Consider the following 14,319-nt stretch of genomic DNA (forward strand, 5'->3'; position numbering starts at 1 on the left):
ACATTATATCTCAATACTTTTTAAAAGGGTAATAGGGAGAGATTTCGTATTCTGAATTTTATGTCCACTTTATTCAATAAATGTGGCTCTGAATGACTTTTTGTCATTTCAAATAAATACAGATGTGTTACAATTTAAATGTACCATACTCAAGAAGTTTAATCAACGTTTGAAAAATAAAACACACAGACAATAGATTAGGCAACAATTCAAGTGAAAAGGCCCACACCAATATTAGGCACTCAGTGTTAGTTTTATGTATAAGTAAGTATAAAGATGAGCAAAAGAAAATAACTGCTATTTGAGTTCCAAAAGTTATCAGAACTGGTACCATTTCAGTTATGAGATAGCAGATTCCCTGGCACTAACTAAAACATAAACTCATTCATAATCATCTGAACATAGACAAACTAGCTGGTTGTAAAAACCTCAGCTGAGGTCTCAGGTTCCATTTCCCCTAATCAAATCAAAGAGGGAGCCGAGAGCTTTACAAACCTGTGCATCTGCGCCTCCTGATGTAAACAGCTCTCCACCTTTTGAAAATGAAACAGTGAAGACAGGCCCCTAAAAATAAAGGGAGATAAAAGGAAAAAAAGCATTTGACAACGTGTTTCCGTGGCCAAGAAGGCTGTGAATATTAATTTTTCATCCTAATTTGTGCAGACTATTTATGCAATAAGTCTGAGGACATATTCAGCTGCTAGCCACCAGGCAGGCAAAGAGAATCAAAGCATCAACTCAATTATCTGAAGACATCTATAAACAATAGTAACTGAAAAAAGACATACTAATAAAAATTAGAAAATACACTTTTCTTGCCTTTAAAGAAGTTCACGCATAGGTCAGTGAGTAAGAATTTCTTCTGTTAAGATTTTCTGGCTTTGGAATCTTATTCAACAAATCACTAGCAGAGGCTGAATGATGGGAATGAGGCTGTATGAAGAGAAGTCATTTCCTGAACCCCAACATGCTTCACTGAGTTCTTCACGCGGGCAACAGTGAGCCACTTAAGAGTTCTGAGAGCAGGACACAGATAGGAGAAGAGCTGTGACTGATGACAACTGATACAACGACTGCGAGAATGATGAGCTGGAGTTTGAACCAACAGTTGGAAGCCACTTGGGAAGTTTGCGCAGTTATCAGGGTGGGAGGTAACAGGAAAGTGAGCGTGGTGAACAATGGCAGCAGCGCTGGACGACTCTTGGCAGAGTCACAGCATGACCTCTGGGTCAGTTTTTAGTCAAGAGGACTCATTTCTCAGCTCAAAAATGCTAATATACTGTTTGTTTTTTTAATAAGTCGGTAATCTATACAATGGAAACAGTGAGAGACTTTATTTTCTTGGGCTCCAAAATCACTGTGGATGTGACTGCAGCCATGAAATTAAAAGATGCTTGCTCTTTGGAAGAAAAGCTCTGACCAACCTAGACAGCATATTAAAAAGAAGAGAAATTACTTTGCCAACAAAGGTCCATCTAGTCGAGGCTATGGTTTTTCCAGCGGTCATGTATGGATGTGAGAGTTGGACTATAAGAAAGCTCAGCACCGAAGAATTGATGCTTTTGAGCTACGGTGTTGGAGAAGACTCTTGAGAGTCCCTTGGACTGCAAAGAGATCCAACCAGTCCATTCTGAAGGAGATCAGTCCTGAATATTCATTGGGAGGACTGATGCTGAAGCTGAAACTCCAATAATTTGACCACCTGATGCGAAGAACTGACTCATTTGAAAAGACCCTGATGCTGGGAAAGATTGAGGGCAGGAGGAGAAGGGGATGACAGAGGATGAGATGGTTGGATGGCATCACCGACTCAATGGACATGAGTTTGAGAAGCTCTGGGAGTTGATGATGGACAAGGAAACCTGGGGTGTTGCGGTCCATGGGGTCACAAAGAGCCAGACACAACTGAGCGAATGAAATGAACTGAATCTATATAAGAAAATCTATGGGGAAAAGCCTCTTATATCTTTCACGCAGACCAGCCTACAGTCTCAGGTTATTAACACTCATAAACACCTCCACCTCCAGACTGTGAAAAATTCCATCTTCGTGTATAGTGCTTTTCTCCTAAATTATTTTCTTTACTTTTTTTTCCAGTACTCAGTCCTTCTTCCATGGATATTTTAATCCATGGCCACTTTTATTGGTTGTTAATCCAGCCCAATTCCATCCGTACACATATATCTGAGCTGGTTAACTGTCTATTTCTGCTTCCCTCTAACACAGCTGTGAAACAAATGATAAAGCAAGCAGCAAGTCCGGCAGGATACATGAAGACAGAAAAAGAAAAGTTCTCCCCTAGACCACAAAGCCCGTTCTATTTCTGGATATAAATAGCCTGTACTTGGTTAAAAGGAAGTACCTAGTATATCTTACTTTAAAAAAAAAAAAAAAAAGGAGGGGGATGTATTCTAAAAAATTTAGAGAAGTTTGAACATTTACCCAGAAAGGAAGAATAGTTTTTACACTTGAAAAAGTTTTTCTTTGGTATATTATACATCCGTATGTGCATGTGTGTGAGAGTGAACAGCCTCAATAAATAGCATGCCACTTCCCCACTGGGTTCCTAAACTAATTAAAAAATAAGACAAAGAAATATTATCTTTCTTACTGATGAGGGCTTGTAAAGAGAATATGGCTTCATCTGTGGGCAAACGGGCTTTCTAGAACTGAAATCCAAAGTGAGTCAGACTTGAGTACCCCGTCACAGGCAAGACTGGACAAGGGCTGGCCTCCCCACAAGAAATACCAGAGGAAAACCATGAGCACAGGCTCCTAGAAGCTGAAAGCACTAGGCTCGACTTGTCAAATTTCTCCTTCTAAACTCACCCATCAGTTTAATGGAAAGCGAGAGTGAAAGGGTGTGGAGGCTGAGAGGATCAGAGCTGGCATGTGAGCTGAAAGAGCAGAAGTCAGAAAAACATGGATCTGTCACCATTTAACCAGTCAGATCCACACTACATACTGAGGAAGACAGCAGTGGAGGATTACGTTACCGGCCATTGAAAGATACACATTGATTTTGACAAGAACTATAGTAAGTAATATTGCGAAGAGTTGCTTCCAGAGGATGAAAACACAGCCTTGCAAGCAAAAGAAAAAAAAAAAACCTGTAATAGCAGCAATGTGTAGTACACTTGGAAAAAGGCAATAAATTTTTTACATATATAAACTTTATATTTCAGTTAGTGCCATATACTAAAGCAAATATCTTAGAGTTCACACCGTATGTCCTTGAAGTGTATATATAAGCCTTCCTTCTAAGAGGTCCAGGATCTTCAGCGTACCATCTGAAGAAGCAGTGATGAGATAGTTACCCGAAGGATGGAACGACACACAATTAACTCCACCGCTGTGAACTGATTTGTAGAAAATAAAAGCAAAAAGTTCAGAGAATAATTCTTAATTCTAAAGATGCCCCTTCACCCTACTAGCAACATTAGGTGGAAAACAAGAATCAAGTAGAGGTAATGCCTCCATAGCACCAAAACTCTACATAGCTCACTAAAACAAATAAGTAGTGTGGCCATCAAACAGCTTAAGCTTCCAGTTCATGAGACAGAAAAACTTTACAAATGAGACTCTGTCATGGAAAGATGATCTTATTAACTACGAAACTATAAAATCTTCAGATATATATATTACCAATATAAACAACCATTGTCTACCACCAGTTCACATAAGGTATATATCCTAGTCTTAAACTAAATTTAATAACCAATTAGTTGCTTGGGACAAGGGGCGAAGAGTATGGAGATGTCTTTGGAGAAGGGCAGCCTTGCTAGTTTGAGAATTCATTTCTGGACACCATCCTTCCAACAGGAGGCAGTATAGCACAGCGATCAAAAGTTTGTTAATCACTGTACTTTGTAAAAAACGTACTTTGTAAACAGAAAGACCTGTGTCAGTCCGAGCAATATTTTAGCAAGTGACATAGACTCCTTCAGCCTCAACTTCCTTGTCTTTAAAGTGGAGGTAACGGTAATACCTCTGAGGGCTGATGTGAGAATTTAGCACAGTGTCTGCTACATCATGTTCATTAAGGAACGGAAATTTGGGTTTAATGTAAATCTAATACACATTAAGAAATCAATTCATTTCTCTTTTAACTTCAATAGACAGGCACAGTAGGATGTTGTTTTCTGCCAGTTATAACGCCTATTTGTGCTCACGTATCTTCTTCTGAGTCAATTTCTATCCTGGATTCTTAGAAAGCAGATAACCAAAGTCTAAAAATCTTATAGTAACTTTTTTTCTTTTCTTTTTCCTTTTTTTTTTTTTTTACAGCTCTGGCATCATTTTTAAGGTCCATCCACCTCCCTCTGCAGGCTGGCACCTATCCCAGCTCCTTGGACCATGCTGCTGATGGTGGCTAACTTTTCTCTAGTCAGTCCATCACATTCAGTAAGAGGGCCAAGCCACACTGAGAATAGTCTCTGCCAGTGCAAGAGAAGCCCATTGTACGATTCAATTCGGTTATGGAAGTTGTTACCTTGATAATGCTGGAGTAACTTGTTCACTCTTATATCCCAGATTTTCACAGTATGGTCAGAACCTGCTGAAGCTATGCATGTACCATTAGGGTTAAAAGCCACAAAATTTGCAAACCTGGGAGAAAGGAATAAGATGGTCTAATATTTCAATTTCTCTCTAATTTCTTTATTTGAATTGTAATAATTAAATGCCTTCCTAGCAAACTAACCCATATAAATGCAAAAAGAGAAATGGACTTACCCTACGAAATCTGAGAAGTTGTTAACACACTGCTTACTTGTGGTATCCCAGATTTTAATAGTTTTATCCTCACTGCATGATACAATTAGTCTGCCATCAGGTGAAAACCTGGAGAGCATAAGAAAGATCACTGTTGTGGAAGGCTCCTGACAATCACAATCAACTTTACCATGTCACACAGGTCAGGTTGTATGCATTAAATGATACCACAGCATGCAGCAGAATCATGTTCTGCTACCAACATCTTTCCAGCTGAAAATAACACAATGAATGACATTAATAAACCATTAAAAAAGATCACAATATACTATATAGACTAACCAAGTTTCTCTTACCTTTTATTCTTTTATTATTTTTAATTTTAATTTTTACTTTATTTTGCTTTACAATACTGTATTGGTTTTGCCATACACTGACATGAATCTGCCACGGGTGTACATGAGTTCCCAATCCTGAAGCCCCCTCCCACCTCCCACCCCATATCATCTCTCTGGATCATCCCCGTGCACCAGCCCCAAGCATCCTGTATCCTGCATCAAACATAGACTGGCGATTCGTTTCTTACATGATATTATACACGTTTCAGTGCCATTCTCCCAAATCATCCCACCCTCTCCCTCTCCCTCAGAGTCCAAAAGTCCGTTCTATACATCTGTGTCTCTTTTGCTGTCTCGCATACAGGGTTATCATTACTATCTTTCTAAATTCCATATATATGTGTTAGTATACCATATTGGTGTTTTTATTTCTGGCTTACTTCACTCTGTATAATCGGCTCCAGTTTCATCCACCTCATTAGAACTGATTCAAATGTATCCTTTTATTCATTTAAATAGTTTACTTTTATGGTATCTGTTCTAGGTCTGCACTGCTTCCAAGCCAAATAGCTTATGCTTTTTTAAAAAAAAATATTCTCTATTTCTGTCATTTTCTGGTGACCCAAGAGAGTCTGTATTACTCATCTTACCAACCCTGCAGTGACGCTCTTTGTAGGAAAACGACCGGTATCTTAAGAATGAAAATTGAATGCTATCAGCAATAGGGGCTTCCCTGGGGGCTCAGTCAGTGAAGAATCTGCCTGCAATGTGAGAAACCTGGGTTCTATCCCTGGGTCGTGAAGACCCCCTGGAGAGGGAAATAACAACCGACTCCAGTATTCTTGCCTGGAGAATTCCATGTACAGAGGAGCCTGGTGGGCTACAAAATGTGTCCATGGGGTCACAAAATGTCGGACACAACTGAGTGACTAACTTTCTTTATCATCGACAGGAGGACAGATTCCCCAAGCCTGTAACTTCCTGGATGAGGGGAGGCCAGAGAGCTTCAATGGACTGAAAACAGGACAGCTCATTTATACAAAACTGAAGCTCCTGCATGGACACACCTACTATCCACACACCTCATTAAAAGCAAATGAGAAAATGCTCAGACATCTTGTTTACTGCTTTTATACTCTCTCTCCCTTTAGGGTCCTTTCCAAGGTTGCTTTTCTGCCTTAAGTGCCTTTTTAGAATGGAGACAGGAGAGCACAAGATCAAAAGCAAAGTGAAAACTATTAGGAAACTATGAATACTCATTTTGCTATTAATACTTCAGCAACAGCAAAACCCAAAAAAGACAGATTTAGGTCACAGACCAATTATGTTTCAATTTTATTTGTAGTTTCCCTCTTGGCCCAGATTACTATAAAAGTCATCAACTAAGTAAGGGTGTGGATTATAATTGCAAGCTTTTCTTTTTGTTCTCTCACCATCCCCTCCTCCCAACTCCTGCTCTTAAGGCTGGCCTAAAATTAATTCTTCCTAACAGAAATTTTCAATCTAGAATTTATGAATTCATCATATTTTAAAAAGGACAGAGATGCATAATTAAATTCTACGTGAAATAGTCCTTAAAAATTCAAAGAAATAAACTTGCAAGGAAATATCTTCCACACTGGGCAGTTCAGCTTGATTTTATAATAATGTATTAATCTTTTCCTTTAGAAAATATGTAAGGAAGATTCAAATGTGAATGACAGTATTATAGAAACGCTCCAAAGAGATGAAACTTATTTTGTATAGATTCTGGAGAAGAAAAACCTATTCAGTATCCCCATGAAAATAACGTTTGCATCAGATTATAAATAATTAATGCAAGAAATCAGAGTGTGTTTCTTAATATGCTATCTTTTTAGAAGAATTACTTAATATGAACATTTTAAATTTTATTCCTAAGAGATGACTCAGTTCTTACATTTTAAGAAAGCAATGATGAAAAACGTAATAAAACGGAAGGATTAGGTGCAAGCAAAGTACAAAGCACAAATCCACACTATGATATTATTGGCCAAATACAACCACTGCCACGCCCACCACTACCACCAACCTCATTTATCCTGCCAGTATTAACTGAGCATCTATGTGCTAGAATGGTTCTCAACACTTTCCTTAAAACAACTCATTTAATTCTCCAAATAACCCTACCAAACAAGGGCTACGGCTGGCCTCAACTGACAGATGAATAAACCAGGGCACGTAAAGGAACAGGAACTGCCCGTCACACAGCCAGGAAGATTTGAACTCGGAAGTCTGGCTCCAGAGCCAAACCGCTCGGCCACTCTGTTGAAGACTCTGGCAGAAAGGAAAAGTTTGTCTTACTGGCCAAAGTAGAGCACAGGAAGTTCTGTGTGGCTTCTTTGTAACCACAGAAAGTTCTAAAGCGGAAGCAAACCACAAGGCCATGCTCTTAGGAGGCTAAGTGTCTGGGTTCTACTTGACAGGCTGACCACCAGACTATCTTTTAATAAAAATCTGTGTGTCTGCTGCCAGGCCCCATCAGTGCCCTTGAGGAGTCTGTGGGAACGACATTCATTCATTGACTCATTCAAATATTTACTGAGCACCTGTGGGAACCAGGCACTGGGCGCTGGCCTGGGTTATAGGAATATCATGGTGAATGAGACCGATAAGACCCCTGCTTTCAGGAGGCTTTCATTCTAGGTGGGAGGAAAGGCACACAAATAATATAATTTTAGATAATGGTAAGAAAAAAGTTTTTTAACAAAAAGGTGCCCATTAGTTACTAGAAGCTCCCCAGAAGAAACTTGTGAATAAGGAAAAGAATGTTACCTGGACTAGCCAAAAATTCACCCTGAGCAGCTGGAATTATAGCCTGGGAGAAATTTCCCCAGCGATGGAGAAATGAAATGAAGACAATGTGAACTTCAGATGAGTGGGGAGTGGAGGAGCTGGCTGGAATGAAAGGAGCCGGTGCAGAGAGGATGTTTCTACCTCCAGCCGGCGGTGCTCAGAAACATGCTCTGGGGGCTCAGGAACATGCTCTGGACACAGTATTACAACCCCTGCATATACTCTCTGTAGTTTCTTTTTGTCTCTTGTGTGTATGCTGTCCCTCAGCCATGTCCAATTCTTTGCAGCCCCGTGGACTACAGCCCACCAGGCTCCTCTGCCCATGGAATTTTCCAGGCAAGAGTACCGGAATGGGGTGCCATTTCCTCCTCCAGGGCATCTTCCCAACCTAAGAATCAAACCCGCATCTCTTGCACCATCTGCATTGGCAGGCGGATTCTTACCACTAGTGCCACCTGGGAAGCTTTTTCTGTCTTTGGAAGGGTTGAAAGTGACAATGGCGATTTGGCCTTCTCCTCCCTTTCATTTTCAATTAGATACATCAGAAATAGTTTAGCACCAATAAAAGAGGCTACTCTTTGCCCTGTCTTTAATCACAAAATGACAGTCCTTTTTTTTGTGTGAGGGTTCAAACAATACCTAACAGGGTTATTAATTTTAAGAATATTAAGAGGATATAAAATTTCTACCAAGACATTAACAAATTTCTAACTCTCTAATTCAGTACCACCCAACCACCTTTTAAGACTTCCAGCAAGTATGTTACCAAGATGAATATTAGTCAATGGTGACTAATGGATCAGCAGATGTGAACTGTCTGTAAGGCATTTGAGAAGTTAACTACTTCTTATTCGATCCCTTAAAATGTACTTTGGAGAAAAAGAGGAAATTCTCGAGCTTTTTGATAGAAAAACTGGTTCACATGTCCTTGAGAGTAGCCCAAGTTATATAACAGAAGTTCTTTAACTTTGAATCTATGAAGCTCCTAAAACTATATGCAAAATTGTAGTCCATAAGCACAGTGATTGAGTTACTTATTCAACAGTGAGCCAAACAGATCTGTGAACCCTGAGAAGTTTTAAAGTGCATTCATATGAAATCAAAATTCTCATTTGGATAATTCTTATCATTAGACTAAATACTCTATAAAAACCACTATATACATGCATGTATCAAATCACCACACTGTACACCTTATATCTTAATAAAGCTGAGGGGAAAAAACACAAGGGCACACAATCCCCACCCCTGCCAGACAATTAGCTGCATGGAGGAAGGGCTAAGCCTTCTGAGATGAGAGCTTGTGACTCAACTATCAGCCCTCCATGCAGGAGAAGGAAATAGTTTAATTTGAGAGTTAGATAAGCAACGTTTAGGAATTAGTTATGGTCCCTGAGGACCAACCTGGACTTCACAGGCTGAAGGAGATTTACTAAGCATCCAGTATCAGCCACACCCAAGGCTCCAACTGCACAGGAGATTAAAAAAAAAGAAGAATAATTTAAAATAAGGGAGGATAGAAAGGAAATAGTGGAAGAGAAGGAAAGAACAAAGAAAACATAGAAAGAAAATATCTTCTCAAAAACCAAACTTACATTTCTGGCCCTCAGGGCTCTGAGACCAAAGTAGGCATTGTTCCATGTCTATTAAGAAACAAATAGTTAGTAAGTGGTACTCTGAAGCCAGCAGCTATTCAATAGGAGGGGAAAACAGTGAAAAGCAGTGAAATAAGACTGCCAGGTCAGTAGAGAGTCTGAATTTTAAGGCCATTTCTGAAGCTGCCCAGATATATAACCTTATGAAGCTCCTAACTACCCGAGCCACTGTTTTCTGTCTGGATGAGAGAGTCTGAACTGCATTCAAGCCTAAAACTTTCATGTGGTGGTTTACTTGCTAAGTCGGGTCTGACTCTTACAAAACTTTCATAGACTCATTTAAAAAAAAAAAAAAAAATTGGCAGCCTCCAAGTTTGCTTTGATGGGATTTGAGGTTTACATACTGAAGGCGGAGTTCATGGCAATAAGCAAAACATTCATGTTTTTTTAAGTGTTGGGTAGCATTAGAAGAGAAACCATCTGTTGATCGCAGTGATAGAATTCATTCCTATAACTGCTGAGAGAGAAAAAGCAGATGAAAGAGATTCAAAAAGATTTAGGTGTACTGTGAAACACGCTAATTATTGTTGGATCATTTACCATTTACACGCCCAGACTCCTCTCCTGGGATTTCCACCCGTAAGAAGAACTGCCTAGCAAGCGCTTCCTCTTGGATATGCTGCAGGCACTGACTCTGTACTTGTCCCAGTCTGAACTCATCTTCCTTCCCAAACTCCAGTGTTCCTTTTCTCAGTAAATGATTTCTCAAGCCAGAAATCTAGGAATCAAGCACGATTCCTATGTCTTCCACTCACTGTCACATTCCAGTCCATCATCAGACCCTGCCTCTTCAGATCCTAACAGGCCCTGCTGATGTTTCATTCTCCACAATCGAGAACAATCTGTAAATCTTTTTTTTTTTTTTAAACCCTTTGGTGGTTTCACATTTTTTCATGGGAAAAACTGACCACAGCATCTGCCCTCCTGTCTCTTCATCATCACCTTACACTTCCTGGCACCACACCCCTCTTCTTTCTGTTCTTGCCCCAGGTGTTCCCTCATATGCTGTTCGCTTTGCTTCAAACATTGCTCCCTACTCTTTATCTTGTTTCAAATACTCTTTGTGATCCCATGGCCTATACAGTCCATAGAATTCTCCAAGCCACAATACTGGAGTGGGTAGCCATTTCCTTCTCTGGGGATCTTCCTAAACCAGGGATCAAACCCAGGTTTCCCGAATTGCAGGTGGATTCTTTACCAGCTGAGCCACAAGGAAGCCCCTAGTACTAAGTATTCAGTTCAGTTCAGTCGCTCATTCATGTCCGACTCTTTGCGACCCCATGAATCGCAGCACGCCAGGCCTCCCTGTCCATCACCAACTCCTGGAGCTTACTCAAACTCATGTCCATCAAGTTGGTGATGCCTCCAGCCATCTCATTCTCTGTCGTCCCCTTCTCCTCCTGCCCCTAATCCCTCCCAGCATCAGGGTCTTTTCCAATGAGTCAACTCTTCACATGAGGTGGCCAAAGTTGTGGAGTTTCAGCATTAGCATCAGTCCTTCCAATGAACGCCCAGGACCAATCTCCTTTAGAATGGACTGGTTGGATCTCTTTGCAGTCCAAGGGACTCTCAAGAGTCTGCTCCAACACCACAGTTCAAAAGCATCAATTCTTTGGCACTAAGCTTTCTTCACAGTCCAACTCTCACATCCATACATGACCACTGGAAAAACCATAGCCTTGACTAGACGGACCTTTGTTGGCAAAGTAATGTCTCTGCTTTTTAATATGCTATCTAAGTTGGTCATAACTTTCCTTCCAAGGAATAAGCGTCTTTTCATTTCATGGCTGCAATCACCATCTGCAGTGATTTTGGAGCCCCCCAAAATAAAGTCTGACACTGTTTCCACTGTTTCCCCATCTATTTCCCATGAAGTGATGGGACCAGATGCCACGATCTCAGTTTTCTTAATGTTGAGCTTTAAGCCAACTTTTTCATTCTCCTCTTTCATCAAGAGGCTCTTTAGTTCCTCTTTACTTTCTGCCATTAGGGTGGTGTCATCTGCATATCTGAGGTTATTAATATTTCTCCTGGCAATCTTGATTCCAGCTTATGCTTCTTCCAGTCCCGCGTTTCTCATGATGTACTCTGCATATAAGTTAAATAAACAGGGTGACAATATACAGTCTTGACATACTCCTTTTCCTATTTGGAACCAGTCCGTTGTTCCATGCCCAGTTCTAACTGTTGCTTCCTGACCTGCATATAGGTTTCTCAAGAGGCAGGTCAGGTGGTCTGGTATTCCCATCTCTTTCAGAATTTTCCACAGTTGATTGTGATCCACACAGTCAAAGGCTTTGGCATAGTCAATAAAGAGAAATACATGTTTTTCTGGAACTCTCTTGCTTTTTCCATGATCCAGCAGATGTTGAAAATTTGATCTCTGGTTCCTCTGCACTTTCTAAAACCAGCTTGAACATCTGGAAGTTCATGGTTCACGTATTGCTGAAGCCTGGCTTGGAGAATTTTGAGCATTACTTTACTAGTGTGTGAGATGAGTGCAATTGTGTGGTAGTTTGAGCATTCTTTGGCATTGCCTTTCTTTAGGATTGGAATGAAAACTGACTGACCTTTTCCAGTGCTTTGGCCACTGCTGAGTTTTCCAAATTTGCTGGCATATTGAGTGCAGCACTTTCACAGCATCATTTTTCAGGATCTGAAATAGCTCCACTGGAATTCCATCACCTCCACTAGCTTTGTTCACTTGACTTCACATTCCAGGATGTCTGGCTCTAGGTGAGTGATCACACCATCATGATGATCTGGGTCGTGAAGATCTTTTTTGTATAGTTCTCCTGTGTATTCTTGCCACCTCTTCTTAATATCTTCTGCTTCTGTTAGGTCCATAACATTTCTGTCCTTTATCGAGTCCATCTTTGCATGAAATGTTCCCTTGGTATCTCTAATTTTCTGGAAGAGATCTCTAGTCTTTCCCATTCTGTTGTTTTCCTCTATTTCTTGGCACTGATCGCTGAGGAAGGCTTTCTTATCTCTCCTTGTTATTCTTTGGAACTCTGCATTCAGATGCTTATATCTTTCCTTTTCTCCTTTGCTTTCACTTGTCTTCTCTTCACAGCTATTTGTAAGGCCTCCTCAGACAGCCATTTTGCTCTTTTGCATTTCTTTATATTGGGGATGGTCTGATCCCTGCCTCCTGTACAATGTCATGAACCTCCATCCATAGTTCTTCAGGCACTCTGTGTATCAGATCTAGGCCCTTAAATCTATTTCTCACTTCCACTGTATAATCACAAGGGATTTGATTTAGGTCATACCTGAATGGTCTAGTGGGTTTTCCCTACTTTCTTCAATTTAAGTCTGAATTTGGCAATAAGGAGTGCATGATCTGAGCCATAGTCAGCTCCCGGTCTTCTTTTTGCTGACTGTATAGAGCTTCTCCATTTTTGGCTGCAAAGAATACAATCAATCTGATTTCAGTGTTGACCATCTGGTGATGTCCACGTGTAAAGTCTTCTCTTGTGTTGTTGGAAGATAGGTAGAGCATTAAAAAACTTTTCAACGGGATTGGGACTAACTTCATATTATGGTCGATGACATGACTGAACAGCTGAGGGCGTGCACACACACAGTCAGGGAAAATTGAGGTGTAAAACTTGTGTGAACTATCTGCACAACGTGAATGTACTTAATGCCTCTGAACTATACACTTGAAAATTGGTTCAATGGTAAATTTTATACTGTATATAGTTTACCCAAATACAGAAAAGTCTTTGCAATTCAGAGGATCAAAGATCACTTGTAACACAACCAAAAACTGAAAATTATGGTCAGATTTTCCCCGTGAAAGCTAATGCTAGAGAAACAATGTTGGAAAAGTCGTTTCGTTGGCCTCTACTTATTTTTGACTGAGGATACCATAAAAAAACACAAGTTAGCCCACAGCACACATTATTTTTAACTATTGAACTTTTAGAAAAATTCTTCTGCCACTAAAAATAAGTATTTCTCACCTGCATATGTAGATATATCAAACAACACATGTTTTCTTCATTACTCATTAAAGACAAATTGCATGTTTAAAAAAGCTGGGAAATATAGTAAGTAAAAACAGCGCATAGCACCATCACTCAAACAAAATCATATAATATTGTGTCTATGCAGGAACTTTATCTTATGTGTAGATTTTTATATTATAATCACAAGTTCTGAATATTGCCCCTGTTACCCCAAACACAAACATATTTTCAAGTCACTACTTACATATCTTCTTTTAATAGCTATAATATCATTTAAGTTTATTTAACTAGCTTTCTCTAGTTGGAGAACTTGATTATTTCCAAGTTCTCATCATTATAAATTACACCGAAAGCAGTATCTTTAAATACAGATTTTTTTCTTTGAATAAGAATTTGAATAAATCTATTTAGGATAGATTTCCAGTTGTGAACTCCCTGTAACAAGGACTCCTGATATATTTTACAAATGGGTTTCTAAAAAGACTATGCTAATTTCTATTTTTAAAGCATGAATATATCTCCCAATAGATAACATATCTTAAAAAAATATTTCTGTGAATCAAGATGTATGATTGAAACAATAGTTAGCCGAGAAAACACAGCTATTCATCTGTTCTTACACTAACGGGCACCACCTCTATGCCACATGGGGTGAGTCTGGGCTCCAGGGACAAACTCACAGTAAGTACGGGGCACAGAAATAAGACATTGAATTTAAATTACTTAAGTCTATGACACACTTAAAATTCAAATACTTAAGGGAGAAATAATTGCTCTGTCGACCCTCTACATTCGTTTAAATATATTGTCAATGCACTGGAA

General features: G+C 39.7%; 1 protein-coding gene across 1 annotated transcript in view; it reads right to left on the reverse strand.

Annotated features, from left to right (window-relative positions):
- POC1B (POC1 centriolar protein B) overlaps window positions 1-14,319 on the reverse strand; it is a 104,636-nt gene that overhangs the window by 53,401 nt on the left and 36,916 nt on the right. The window contains exons 5-8 of the mRNA XM_052640477.1: window positions 4,735-4,842; window positions 4,493-4,608; window positions 3,226-3,359; window positions 496-564 (exon numbers count right to left, since the gene is read on the reverse strand). Of these exons, the coding sequence (XP_052496437.1) occupies window positions 496-564; window positions 3,226-3,359; window positions 4,493-4,608; window positions 4,735-4,842 (427 nt within the window). The remainder of the gene's footprint in view (window positions 1-495; window positions 565-3,225; window positions 3,360-4,492; window positions 4,609-4,734; window positions 4,843-14,319) is intronic.

Source organism: Budorcas taxicolor, chromosome 5, assembly GCF_023091745.1.
Source record: "Budorcas taxicolor isolate Tak-1 chromosome 5, Takin1.1, whole genome shotgun sequence".
Lineage (NCBI taxonomy): Eukaryota > Metazoa > Chordata > Mammalia > Artiodactyla > Bovidae > Budorcas > Budorcas taxicolor.